The 14829-nt window shown below is 42.7% G+C and overlaps 1 protein-coding gene across 3 annotated transcripts in view; it reads left to right on the forward strand.

Moving 5' to 3' along the window:
* LOC127000808 (mucin-5B-like) overlaps positions 1-14829 on the forward strand; it is a 62925-nt gene that overhangs the window by 9293 nt on the left and 38803 nt on the right. For all 3 annotated transcript variants that reach the window (XM_050864866.1, XM_050864864.1, XM_050864865.1), the window contains exons 3-8: positions 477-644; positions 4205-4318; positions 4743-4978; positions 5581-5733; positions 8474-8644; positions 12333-12395. In XM_050864866.1, coding sequence (XP_050720823.1) covers positions 477-644; positions 4205-4318; positions 4743-4978; positions 5581-5733; positions 8474-8644; positions 12333-12395 — 905 coding nt within the window. The remainder of the gene's footprint in view (positions 1-476; positions 645-4204; positions 4319-4742; positions 4979-5580; positions 5734-8473; positions 8645-12332; positions 12396-14829) is intronic.

The raw sequence follows: 14829 nt of genomic DNA on the forward strand, positions 1-14829 counted from the left end.
AGGATAGGGATAAACTGACTTCTCTTTTGGCCGGTCATCGCTTTTGATCTTGTGGGAGCAGCGATTAGCGGGCGTTTTTTAACCTTTTTTTGTTGCCCTTGAGCTGTTTCCTTAGCGGTAAAAAAAAAATTACTAAAATGGATGTATCTTTCACGCATAACATCCTCCCTTCCTTCCTTCCCTCCCTCAGGCGTGGGATTATAGAAGATGAATGAAGATATTAAGTGAAAAAAGGAGGATAAAGTAAAGGAATCAATAGGGATACAAAAGACTATCGAGATAAGAAAATGAATAACCTTTACGCTTATCATCCCTTCCTTCCCTCCCTCAGGCGTGGGATTATAGAAGATGAATGAGGATATGAAGTGAAAAAGTGAGAAAGTGAAGGAAGGAACAAATAGGGATACGAGACTAAAGAGATACGAAAATGGATATAACTTTCACGCTTAACATCTTCCTTTCCTTCCCTCCCTCAGGCGTGCTCCTCGATCGCCACCCCACGCCCTTCAGGCACTGTTGCTACGGGGACGAGACCTTCCAGCACGGCCAGGTGGTGCTCGCCCTGCAGCGTGCGTGCCTCCAGCTGGTGTGCGAGGACGGCAAGGTGGAGCGGCGTTACCTGGGCGAGCCGGGGCAGAGGGAGTGTAAGTGTGGCGGGGATGACGTGGGGTATATATGAACACTTGTTGGACCTTCACCATAGGACTGTACACTTGTCTTTTTCTTTCTTTTTTGTTCTTGTTCTTGTTCTTTTTCTTTTTTCTTGTTCTTTTCTTCTTGTCTTTTCTTCGTCTTTTTTTTTCTTGTTCTTTTCTTGTCTTTTCTTCGTCTTGTCTTTTCTTGTCTTCTGCTTGTCTTTTCTTCGTCTTGTCTTCTTTTCTTGTCTTCTGCTTGTCTCTTCTTCTTTGTCTTCTTTCCCCCCCCCACTTGTACCTTCACCATTAACCCTTTCACGTTCTCTTTTCATTTTTCATCCTATTCCTTTTCCCATTTCTTGTCTTCTCTCAAATATTGAGATTGTTTTATGTATTCAATTAAATCTTATACCTTCCTTACTTCACGCATATTACTTGAAAATTCCAAATACTTTTCTGTCTTGCCGTTCCCTGCTCACATCTACACTCCCTTCACGCCTCATCCTTCTCTTGGCTCTAAATCATTCTCTTATCTTGCGCTGTTTCCTCTCTTGTCCCACCCCCGCCTGACATCGCCGAACACTGTATCCACTCATTAATTCTCCTTGGCCAGACCCCACAATATAAATCTCTACCCCTGTCAGCTGTCATTTCTCACTCCATATCTTGCTCTTCCTTGTTCATCCATTCTTCAGCCTTTTCCACCCCTAAGCCGTAGTTTCTCATTTATTTCCCTTTGCCAGACTCCACATTATAAATCTACTCACTCCAGCTGTTCCTTGTCTGTATTTAATTATTCTGTATTTCATTTTTAGTTTCCTTATCTTGTCCGTTTCTTTATCGTTTCTTTAATCTTTTGAACACCTGAGAACGACTAAGTCTTTTCTCGCCTATTCTCCTTCGCCACAATATCAATCTACTAATGTCAGCGGTTTTTCTTGTTCCTTTGTCTGTATTTTCACTTCCCTATCTTGTTCTTCCTTTCTTTAATCTTTAGAACACCAAGGAACGACTGATATTGTAGTTTCTCATAGTTTCCTTTACCAACCCCCACAATATAAATTTTTACGCCCGTCAGCTACTTCTGGTATTCTCTTTATTCATTTTCAATCTTCCCATCTTGTTCTTCTTATCTTCAGTCTTCATTTTATACCTGAACTCCAGTCCTTGTATCTTGTCAATTTACCTTTGCCAGACCCAACAATATAAATCTATACGCTTGCCAACACTTCTTACTGGTAAACGATTTTTCACTTCTGTTCATTCTTTTCCATTCCTGACAACGCCCAACATCGTATATCTTATCTATTTTCCTTTACCAAGCCTCAAAGTATATATCTAAACGGTCACTGCTAGTCTTCTCTCACTTGTATATTATTTTTCACGTCTGCTGTAAATTCTTCGCCACTCCTGACAACACCCAACATCGTAGTTTATCTATCCTTTACCAAACCCCAAAGTAGAAATCTAAACTCATTCTATCCTCATCTCTTCCTGGTATATAGATTTTCACTTCTATTCATTCTTTTCCGCTCCTGATAAGACCCGACATCGTATCTTATCTACCCTTCCTTTCTACCTTCTTTTTACCCCAAAAGAAAAAATGTATACCCTGTAGCTCCTCTTCCTCCTGTCTCTTCCTCCTTTTTTAATTTTTTCCCTTCTATTCTTCATTCTTTTCCACTCCTGATAAGACCCGACATTGTATCTTATCTACCCTTCTCCATCAAACCCCGAAGTAAAAATCTGTACTTTGCCAACTTTTCCTCTTGCTATTTTCATCTCTTCCTGGTATATAAATTTTCCCTTCTATTCTTCATCCTTTTCCACCCCTGATAAGACCTAACATTGTATCTTATCTATTCTTTATCAAACCCCAAAGTAGAAATCTATACTCTGCCATCTCCTTCTCTTTTGGTATATAAATTTCCCCTTCTATTCTTCATTCCTTTCCACTCCTGACAAGACCTAACATTGTATCTTTATCTATCCTCTATCAAACTCCAAAGTAAAAATCTGTACTCTTTGACAACTCCTTCCTCTTGCCATCTCCTTCTCTTCCTGGTATATAAATTTTCCCTTCTATTAATTCTTCTCCACTCCTGACAAGACATAACATTGTATCTTTATCTATCCTCTATCAAACTCCAAAGTAAAAATCTGTACTCTTTGACAACTCCCTCCTCTTGCCATCTCCTTCTCTTCCTGGTATATAAATTTTCCCTTCTATTAATTCTTCTCCACTCCTGACAAGACCCAGCATTGTATCTTACCTGTTTTCCTTGTCTTCCCTTGCTATATGAATGTGCGCCTGTCATGCTTGTGTTCCCTGGCCTGTGTTTTCCTTCCCTTCCCTCCTCGCCTTGTCTTCCTTCCCTTCCTCAGCTCGAGAAAGCCAAATACTTCAGGATCCAGCAATATTTTTTTCCCTCTGGCCTTTCGTCTTCCATTTCCCCTTTCCTCCCCTCTATTCCTTCACCTTTCGTTTCTTTACAAATGCCACAAGCCTTTGTTCGTTCCTTGCCCTTCGTAATACTTTCATTCCCTGCATGTTAACCTTTACCTCTGTTCTTGGTCTCTCCTCAAAATCTGTAATATTGCGGTGTCTGTTTTGGCTTGCAAGAGTCTCTGATCATTCTAGTTTCTATGTTGGCCATCGCTTTGTTTACTTTACTCTCCATGTGTTAGTTTCTCTGCTTGTCCTACGCTTTTCATTTCCTTTCCTTGATATTCTTACTTTAGTGTGTTCGGCCTGCACATTGTTTCCTTTCTCTCTCCTCGGTTTAGTTTCAATGATTCCTTACGACCTTTGAGCTTCTGTTCTTCCGGTCGTGATATGCCCTTCAGTTTTCTATTAGTTTCTTCTTTCCGTCGTGACCTGTCCTTTCTTCTAGCTTTTCATTGTTCTCTGCTCCCGCCCGTCCTTCATCATTCTGTCGCTACAATGGCCGGGTAGCGCTGCATATTTTCTCAGCCTTCTGCTGCAGCGTGCGGACATTGGCGCACAGCCTTGCTCTGTATCTGCATCGCCGCGGGTGACCGCGAGTCTTGATGCCGCTGTCCAAGGCACCGCCGCCGCCGCGGTATAATTTAAGAGTGTAAAACGCCACGAGTGCGTTGGGACCCACGACGCGCCAATGCACGAAGCTGCGGCGGAGGTTTTCATTGGCGTGGCATTTCTGTTCTGCAGTCTTGGATTTGATTAACACTGGCCAGTGCGGGGTCGTCTAAATGGTGCAGCAGGCGCCTGGATGTGAACACCACGCGGGCGGCCACCAGTGTCGTGAGAGTGGGACGCCGGGAGTTGACCCAGACTGAAATTCACAATGCGCGTGTGAACAGGAATTTTGTCTCTTTGGTTCTTCTTCGCCCCTGGTGTCTCCTAAACTATTAGACTTTCACTTTTTATTGACTTAACTTTTGGCAAAAGTAGATATTTTTATCTTCGTCTGCAGTGAGTCAAATTTGTCAAACGATCGACCATGATTTACTGTAAGTCCATTTACGTTATGACAACACAAATTCGGTTCATTAATTTGACTTAAAACGGTTACTATATATTTCTTCAGGTTGTGAGTTCGACGGGCAGCTGTACCCCGAGGGCGCCGAGCTGACCGCCCACTGCGTGACGCTGGAGTGCCGCGACTCCTGCTGGCACCCGCTGCCCGCCATCGCCGACTGCTGTAAGTCTCGGTGCAGAGGTGCCCAGTTGTCCCCTGCTCAGTGACACTGAAATGCGCTCCCTTCCCTTCCCTGCCCCTTCAGGATCCCATTTGTAGTAAACATTCTTTGCCATGATCCAAAATCTTCCACTCTTACGCAATGTGGTTGAGGCATTCTCAAACTAATTTTTAAATCAAAGAAAACGGCTCAAAGGCAACAAAAAAGTGCAAGAAAAAGCCCGCTCTAAATTGGAAAATACCCCTTGTTCCTTGAACCCTCACCCAATGCCCTTTAGTCTTGCCAATACACATGACTGGTTTAGACTTCATAATTTAGTAATCATGTTGATTTGATATGCCTGAAGAATTTTTAAAATCAGTCAATTATAAAAAAAACACCCACCAGTAAACGAGATCATTTTTTAACTTTTCCCGTTCATTCCAGGCAGCCGGTGTTCCCTCTACAATGACCCGCACATCACGACCTTCGACAACCACCACTACGACTTCCACGGCGTGTGCAACTACTCCCTGGCGCAGAAGGGCTTCACGCGGGAGGCGGAGCTGGGCGTGTACGGCGACTTCAGGAGCTGCTTCGGCCGCGCCTCCTGCATCGACCGCTTCACCTTCGTCAACGACCCCCACACTGTTGTCGCCTTGGAGAACGGCAACGTGTTTACCGTGAGTAGCGTGTGTTGTATTGGGTGGGTGAATGAGGTTAACTGAAAGGTAAAGAGTGAATGTTTGAGGGTAATTTCAAAGGTAATGTTCCCATATTCTTAAAACTTCATTCCCTATGGTCTTCCGCAATGTTTAATCTGCATGTTATAGCCTTCCAAATGCTCTCCCAGACTGCAATCCATATTTCCCTAATCTATCTATTTTCATATCATTTACTCTATCTTTTCCCTTTACTCTCTTTATCTTTTCCCTCCCTGCAATCCATATTTCCCTAATCTATTTTCATATCATTTACCTGCAATCCATATTTCCCTAATCTATTTTCATATCATTTACTCTATCTTTTCCCTTTACTCTCTATCTTTTCCCTCCCTGCAATCCATATTTCCCTAATCTATCTATTTTCATATCATTTACTCTTATCTTTTCCCTCTCTATCTCCCTAATCTACCTTATTTAATCTGCATTTTATAGTTTTCCATATGCCCTCCCAAGCTGCAATCCATATTTCCCTAATCTATATTTTCCCCTTAGCAGTCTTAACTCCACCCCCCCCCCCCGCCCCTATCTCTCTAACTCACTCACGCCGGTCTCTCCCACAGGTGCACGTGAACGGCCACCCCAACCATGTGGGTCCCGACAAGGTACACGCCCTCCGGTCCGCCGAGAAATGCCACCCCGTGCTGGCCTGGCGTACACCCTGGGGGACAAGTTCACCCTCCTGCCTCACCCTGTTCGGCTCCAACAGGATCATGGTGGGTGTCTGGAGTGACGTGGCTGGCTGGGTGGGTGGGTGAATGCGGTGTGACGGGGTACTATGCTCTTGAGTACGATAATTTCTGGCAACGGTGGCTGGGATGCATAAAAGTTTAAGAATATGGCACCAAATATTTTAGATCTCCATTTACTTACCGAAAAAAATGCCTTTAGTACGATAATTTCTGGCAACGGTGGCTGGGAGGCATAAATGTTTAAGAATATGGCACCAAATATTTTAGATCTCAAAAAACTACTTGAGTACGATAATTTCTGGCAACGGTGGCTGGGAGGCATAAATGTTTAAGAATATGGCACCAAATATTTTAGATCTCTATTTACTTACCGAAAAAAAACTCCTTGAGTACGATAATTTCTGGCAACGGTGGCTGGGAGGCATAAATGTTTAAGAATATGGCACCAAATATTGAAGATCTCCATTTACTTACCGAAAAAAAAACGCCTTGTACGATAATTTCTGGCAACGGTGACTGGGAGGCATAAATGTAAGAATATGGCACCAAATATTGAAGATCTCCATTTACTCACTGAAAAAAAAACGCATTAAGTGCAGTTTTAATATTCCTCCACTACCAGTTTTTCTTGCCACCCTCGCCTCGCCCCAGTCAGGTACGCCACAATTAGCAGCAACAGGTGATTTACATGCCAACTTTCACCTCCCTCGCCGCGCTCAGGTGCTGCCTCGACAGGTAATGAGTGCGGGGTTCTTGACCTCCTCGCTATGGCGGTAGTGGGGCAACTCGCCTGATAATTCCTTGTCATCAAAATAGCCTTACTAGACTAAACTAGTATATTTGGATGTGACTGGCGGGTAACTCTATAATTTAACTAACTTCTATGCTGAAGTTTCAGAACCCTTGACGTTAGTGGCTTTACATGTTTCTAATTCACTTAATGAGTATGTTTAGATATGATTGGCGGGTGACTCTTATAATTTAACGGTAATTCCTATGCTAAAGTTTCAGAACCCTTGATGTAGTGACATTAACTGTTTGTAATTCACTAAACTAAATAATTGAGTGTTTAAATATGACTGGCGGGTGACACTATAATTTAACAGTAATTCCTATGCAAAAATCTGAGCCCTTGACTTATAGTGGGATTACCAGTTTCTGTCACTAAACTAAATTACTGAGTGTTTGGATATGAACGAAGACTGTAATTTTAGTGTTTTTGTATGAGAGTATGTGCGTGAAGCTCAAGTGAATTCACCTTTTCATTGTATATTATTACCTTTCTCTTGCTAAACCATTTTCTTACAACAAAGACAGCTCAAGGGCACAAAAAAAAGGAAACTAATAAAAAAGCCCGCTACTCCTTGCTCCTAAAAAGAATCCAAAGAGGTGGCCGAAAGAGGGGTCATTATATCTACGAACTGTCAAACTCCTCTAATCAAATCTTCTAACTACTTTGTTGTGATGTAGTTGCCCTCCGTGGTCTCTATACGCGTCCGCTACCGTAACCTTATTTAACTGGCTTTAAGGAAGTCTATGAACCGTATCAGTATCTACCTTTGTTTGGCCAAGTCTATCCAATACGTTTTTTTTTCTCCAGGTAACTTGATGGGTTGATCTAAATCTTGTAGCATTACGCGTGTGTTTATTTATAGTTTATAGTGTTTAAGTTCGGCGCCAAGAGCAGAACGCCCCACTAATCATAATCATCCTCGTGGTCAAAGACGTATATAACAAACATTAACATTCTCAGTCGCTTATTGTATCGTCTTTGTACATGGTAAACAGTCTGGCGTATAGAGCAAGCGCGTGTTTTTCTCCTCACGGCCAAGGACGCAGACGACGTGCCTCACTGACCATAAGTTTCCTACTATACTTGATTAAATTTTATCCTGAGGGCAGATTATAAGCTTCCTCTGTACCTGCCACTGATTGTTACAAGACTGCTTTTTCTTTTTTATCCCTCCTAAATGTATCCTGTTTTTCATTTGATTTTACTTTTTACCTTTTGCGTTTTACCCGATGGAAGATTATATTTATTCGAATCTTTTGTGTCGAGTTTCCTCTTCCTTGTTACTGGTATGATTATTTTTAACTACCTTTTATCCATGACAATTATTCTTTCTCTATCTTTCTCTCTCTCTACATTCTCCTCCTTTCCTCTTTCCCATTCTCCTTACAACTTCAATTAATGCATTTCTTTAATCTCTCAAGTCATCGTTTACACACTCCCCCTCTCTCACCTTGCTTAACAGCCTCCCTCTGTATCAATATTCTCCCCAAAGCATCTATACTCTCCCAATTAACCCCTCTCTCCCTCCCCTTCTTGCTCTCCCCCCTCATTTCACTTACCAGCCTCCCACTCAGTATCAATATCCTCCCAAAATCAAATCATCTCTACTCCACACATTAATCCCTCTCTCCCTCCCGTTCTTGCTCTCCCCTCTCTCATTTCATTTACAGCCTCCCTCTCCGTATCTTTATTCTCCCCCAAATCATCTCTACTCTACACATTAACCCCTCTCTCCCTCCCGTTCTTGCTCTCCCTCGCTCATTTCACAGACCAGCCTCCCACTCCGTATCACCAATTCTCCCCAAATCACTCTACTCTCCCAATTTACCCCTTTCTCCTTCCCATTCTTGCTCTCCCCTTCTCTCATTTCACTTAAAAGCTTCCCACTCCGTAACACTATTTTTATCACTATTCAACCCTAAATCATCTCTGCACTCCACGTTAACCGCCCCCTTCTCCCCCTCCCCCCAGGTCCAGCATTGCCCCCACCGCATGGACATCATCGCCCACGCCTCCCACACCGCGGAGCTCAACGGCCTCTGCGGACACTTCAACTTCCACAAGGACGATGACTTTACGGACAGGAGCGACCAAGTGCATCCACTCTCCGGCTTTCCCCTCGCCTTCCCCACGTCCTGGATGGTGAGTTGTTAAGGGGAGGGGTCTTAAGGAGGAGGTGAAGGGGTGTATGTGGAGAGGAAGGGATGTTTCTTTGGGTATTTTTTTTTTTTTTGGAGGGGGAGGGTCTGAAGCGATTTTTTTTTTTTTTGAGGGTCTAAGGTGAGATATTTTTGGGGAGGGTCTGAGGGATGTTTTTTTTTGCATGTTCACTATTCGCGTTTTCTGAACAAGCATTCTTTTTGGTTTCCTCGGTTTTTGTTTTTAGTTTGTTTCCTGTACTTTCTTTCAGCGTTTATCTACTTATTTTTGTTTTCCTTGCTTTCGGTTTCTTTATCCTTTATTTCCTGTGTATTCTCTATCTGTTTTTTTTTTTTTACCAGCAATGCGTTTTTTCTACTCTTAACTTTCGTAGTCTATACACAATTTACAGTCTTGCTAACTAACTTTATCACCTGTGTCTGAATTCCTAATCATTTGCGTTCTAACCTTACACATGTCTTAGTTTTCTCTCACCTGTCTATAAACTGCCTCACTATCACGGCAGGTTCACGTTATCAACACATTCGATTTCGTCAGACAATTTAATCACCTGAATTCCCTATTACTTGCGTCCTAACCTTATATAAGTCTAATTTCCCCTTGCACATCACGGCCGGTTTGATTTCCACACTATTTCGTCAGACAAGTTCCAGCCTTTCATCGAACACTAGTATCCCTGGGGAATCCACTTTTTTTTTCGCCTTTCAGTAGCGACGCACAATTTCTCTCGTGAGGCGTAATTTACTGTCCGCTTCTTGGTAACCGGTCTGCCAATAATACCCGAGCTTTGAAATTTCCAGGTAGCGTCGGTTCCAGTAATTTGTAGGTGTTGCACGGGGCTTCCTACACTCTTGCCTTGCTCTCTGATCGTAACTGGTTTTTGTATAGATTCTGAACTTTAATCGAGCCAGCTTCCCGGAACGCGGCAAGGTTTCACTCTGTTCATGTTCTCGCGGTTATATTTGTTCTGTATTTACCTCCGGGGCTTCCTACACTCTTGCATTGCTCTCCGATCGTAACTGGTTTTTGTATAGATTCTGAAGTTTAATCGAACAAACTTCCCTGAACGCGGCAAGGTTTAATTCTTTCATGTTCTCACGGTTATATTCTGTATTTTCATCCTCCCTGATCTGAGCTTTTATGGATATTAGCTTTAATCGAACTTTTTTTTTCTTGAACGCTCAAAGGTTTCACTCGTTCATATTGTCACTTCTAATTTATTTCCTCTCTGATCTGAACTTTTATGTGTATTGTGAACTTGCCGACTTTTTCTTTACTTGAGCGCGGGTTTAAATCATTCATTTTCTCGCTTTGTAATTCTTCACTATTCAAACTTTTTTTTTATACATTTTTAACTATTTCATTTTTTTCATTTGAAGTGGTAAGGTTTCGTGGTTTCTTAGTCACTGATTTCAATTTTAATTCTCTATTAACCTCAATCTCCATAATGCTCAATCGAATGTTTTCTTTCTGATATAAACTTTTTTTTTAATATTTTTAACTAACCTCAAACTCCATAATGCTCAATCGAATGTTTTCTTTCTGATATAAACTTTTTTTTTAATATTTTTAACTAACCTCAAACTCCATAATGCTCAATCGAATGTTTTCTTTCTGATATAAACTTTTTTTTAATATTTTTAACTAACCTCAAACTCCATAATGCTCAATCGAATGTTTTCTTTCTGATATAAACTTTTTTTTAATATTTTTAACTAACCTCAAACTCCATAATGCTCAATCGAATGTTTTCTTTCTGATATAAACTTTTTTTTAATATTTTTAACGTTAGTCTATCATTTTTTTTTCTTGAACGCGGCAAGGTTTCATGCTTTCATATTAACTTCAAACTCCATAATGCTATGTCGGATAATGCTTAGTTTTTCTTTCTGATCTAATTTTTGTTATCTTAACTCGGTCACTTCCTTGAATGCGACAAGCTTTCACTATTCATAATGTAAATTTTACAACTATCATTTGTTTTTAACCTCAAACTCGCATCTCTCTCACTCGGACTTTAACTTTTACCACTTTTGCCAATGTCCTTGTGTTTAGCGAGATCTCACTTCAAACAGATAAGGTTAATTATAGGTTGTTTGTATTATCGTCCACATTTACCATTCCGCCACTCCATAATTCTCATTCGCACTTTCTTTAACTTTAACAATGTCCTTCCTTGCTTGTTGATTTCACTTCGGGCAATGTCACTTCAAACAGACAACAGGAGGGTGAGTGCACGATGTGGGCTGAGGGTGAACATGGAAAAGACAAAGGTTGTGATGTCTGGACAGGAGCCGATGGTAAGAATGGAGAGTGGGAGATGTCCGTGCGGTTGCTGTGGAAGAGGGGTGAGAGATAATTCGGTGTGGTGTGCAGGGTGTGGAAGGTGGTGTCCTCAGATGTTCGGGTGTAAGAGACGTGCGTAGAGCTGATGTCTACTTGCGTTGTCAGACTTGTGTTGGAGGAGGACGGATAGAGGTGGAAGTGAGGCAAGTGCGGATGGGTGAAGCCCCTGTAGAGGTAGTGGACAGCTTCTGCTACCTTGGGGATGGCATACGGTGTGAAGGAGCAGCAGAAGATGCAGGGAGAGGGAGGATGGCTTGTGCTTGGAAGATATGGAGGGAACTGGCAAGCTTATTAGTGAATCAGAATATCCCGCTTGGCAGCAGAGCACAGGTGTACAGAGCGTGTGTGTGATTGGTGCTCCTGTATGGGGCAGACTTGGGCTACGACGAAACAGCTGAAAGCACTATTGATACGGTGTGATGTCAGAATGCTTTGATATTTGACTGCAATCAGATGGGAAGAAGTGGTGAGTGGCCTGGAGGCGTTACCGAGTAAGACCAGATCAAGGAAGGCCAAGGAAGACGTGGAGAAGGGTGGTGGAGGAAGAGTGGAAGAAATGGCTATGGACCGGCAACAGTGGAGGAGGCTGATATCCCGTCCAACCCCACCATACGGAATAAATGGACGTTAAACGATGATGAAGAAGAGTATAGGTAGAGATTGACAAAGGAAAGCGGAACATCAGGAAGAGAGCAACCAAGCAGCAAGGGGAAGACTATTCGGTAGGGTGCGAGGTTAAGAGGAGAGGATTGGTGGCACATGAAAGAGGAAGATAAAGAACAAGAAAGTCAAATACAGCAGGTGGACGAGTTTAGCAGAGGCTGGGTGTTAAGAATCCTCAGTTTCATAACCATCAAACCTCTCCCTCCCCCTCTCAATCCCCCTCCCCCTCCTCCTCCCTCCTAATCACCTGCCAGAAACACTTGTACAAAAACTGGTCCAGGTAACAATGACGCAGGTGTAAAGTTTTCTGTGAACCACCTGAAGCGGACCCCTCTCTGCCTCTCTGCCTCTCTCTCTCTCTCTCTCTCTCTCTCTCTCTCTCTCTCTCTCTCTCTCTCTCTCTCTGCGCCTCTCCTCCTCATTCATTACTCTCTACATACTCCTTGCCTTTCTCCTGCCTCCTCTTATTTCCTTTTCTCTGTTAATGTCTTGATCCTTTCCTCTCTGCCTCACTCTTGCATTGATATTTTATTGATTTTATCTTATTGCTTTCTTCTATTCATTCTTCCTTCCTCCGTAGTTTATCTGTTAATTTCTTCCTCCCTCGCTATTGTGGTAACCCTTCTCCTCCTGCCTAACTCTTATTTTCCTTCCATTGCAGACCGCTGACCAGAGTGACCCCGTATGCCTCGCCCCCTGCCGTGACTGCCACAAGGATAACACGGTGAGTAGGAGGAACTATGCCATTCTTGAGTAACAGGAACATTGTCAGTCTTAAGTGCCAGCGCCGAACGGTACTCAAAGGGGCTCTTCTGAAACTGGTGGACCAAACTATTGTGATCATTAAGTCACTTGGAGCCCCAGATAGTGTGCCTGGAGTTTTAAGTTTCGTCACAGCGGTTAATAGTTTTCTTTTCTCTTGTTCTGTGGTGTCCTTTCTCTTGTTGAGTGGTGTCCCCGTTCTTTCCCTTCTCTTGTTGAGTGGTGTCCCCGTTCTTTCCCTTCTCTTGTTGAGTGGTGTCCCCGTTCTTTCCCTTCTCTTGTTGAGTGGTGTCCCCGTTCTTTCCATTCTCTTGTTGAGTGGTGTCCCCGTTCTTTCCCTTCTCTTGTTGAGTGGTGTCCCCGTTCTTTCCCTTCTCTTGTTGAGTGGTGTCCCCGTTCTTTCCCTTCTCTTGTTGAGTGGTGTCCCCGTTCTTTCCCTTCTCTTGTTGAGTGGTGTCCCCGTTCTTTCCCTTCTCTTGTTGAGTGGTGTCCCCGTTCTTTCCCTTCTCTTGTTGAGTGGTGTCCCCGTTCTTTCCCTTTTGTTCAGTGGTGTCCCCGTTCTTTCCCTTTTGTTCAGTGGTGTCCCCGTTCTTTCCCTTTTGTTCAGTGGTGTCCCCGTTCTTTCCCTTTTGTTCAGTGGTGTCCCCGTTCTTTCCCTTTTGTTCAGTGGTGTCCCCGTTCTTTCCCTTTTGTTCAGTGGTGTCCCCGTTCTTTCCCTTTTGTTCAGTGGTGTCCCCGTTCTTTCCCTTCTTGTTCAGTGGTGTCCCCGTTCTTTCCCTTCTTGTTCAGTGGTGTCCCCGTTCTTTCCCTTCTTGTTCAGTGGTGTCCCCGTTCTTTCCCTTTTGTTCAGTGGTGTCCCCGTTCTTTCCCTTTTGTTCAGTGGTGTCCCCGTTCTTTCCCTTCTTGTTCAGTGGTGTCCCCGTTCTTTCCCTTCTGTTCAGTTTTTATCAATTTTCCCGCTTGATCCAGTTCGGTTGCCACGGGGCCGCTGGTCATTACGCAGAACTGACTAGCTATATATTTTTAATTCGGTCCAGTTCGTTTAGTGTTATTACTTGAAACGAATTCGCTTTTGTTATTCTTTAAAGTTGCTTAGTGTTTTTATTTAAAGCTCATTCGCTGTATATATCTATCTAATTCGGTCACGTATGATTGCCTCTGTTCTGTTATCAATGTTGTCGCTGTATCCTACCGAGACCTTCCTTATAATGTTTGTTAGTCTTTCCTGAATTTGGTGGGTCCCGTTAGATTGCCTCCTTGCTTTGGGTCAGGCTTTTAGTTTCATCCAAAAGGCTCCAGTTAGAATGTTGTTAGTTATGTTAGTTCTCCCAGAAGTTGAGATTCCCCACGAAGAGTTCAGTAGCCGTTTCTGATTAACCTAATTTTTCTAATCGCCAACTTTTAGAAAAATCGCCAACTTTTGAGGGAGTGGTAGATTTGGAAGCTTTTCTCAATTTTCCTTTCCCGTGTTTGATTAATCTTTTTTTTTTTCTCCAATCGCTTTTAATTTCGTTGGGGCAGTAGATTAGCTGACTTTTCTCACTCTTTTTTTTTTATTTTTCTCTTTACCGTTTCCTCAGAAGTCTCCTCCTTGACAGTTTCCTCCCATAAAAAAAATCTTAATTTCTCTAAGCACTTTTTTTTGGCGTAGATTTGCAGTTTTTTCTTAACCTTTTCCCTTTACTTTCCTAAGAGTTAAAAATGTCTCCTCGTTGGGTGTGTTGCAGCGATAATCTTGTCCAGGTATATTCAGAAGACACCTGTGGAGTCACCTGAAGGCAAAGTGCGATATTTTAATGGTAACGCTCCGGTGATGTGATAGCGGATGTGCTCGGAAGATTAAATTGCTATTCTGCCTCCTCCGGGTACACTGCAAGTCTTATTTCGCCGAGGATGACTTTGCTGCCTCACCCCCGGATGCACCTGCGGGACTGCCTTGCTAATGTTCTGGGTTAGTCTGATCAGAGTGTTGCAAGGATTACGTTCAGCTGCCACGCGTTGTTCGCCTCGGGCTTGATGCATTGCTCTGATGATGAATTTTGTCTTGAGGCTGGGTTTATATCTTTTGATGCAATTTCAATTCTTATATTGCTCTGACTGATTTTTCTACTGCAGAGGTTATTATTTTGCTCCGATCTTGAGTTTTCTATTACTGCTGTTCTGATTATGCCTTTTCTACTCCCGAGGTTATTATATTGCTCTAATCTTGCTCTTTCTATTATTGTTCTGATTATGCCTTTTCTATTCTGAGGAGGATTTTGTACATTCTGATCAGTCTTTTTCTGTTCTAGTATTTCCGTGGTGGTTTTATCTATTCTGAGGTTCATTCTATGTTTTGGAAGTGCATTTTTCATTCTCATACAGATTTGGTTGTCTTCTTTTTCTTATATTCCTCT

Source organism: Eriocheir sinensis, chromosome 19 (genome assembly GCF_024679095.1).
Source record: "Eriocheir sinensis breed Jianghai 21 chromosome 19, ASM2467909v1, whole genome shotgun sequence".
NCBI lineage: Eukaryota > Metazoa > Arthropoda > Malacostraca > Decapoda > Varunidae > Eriocheir > Eriocheir sinensis.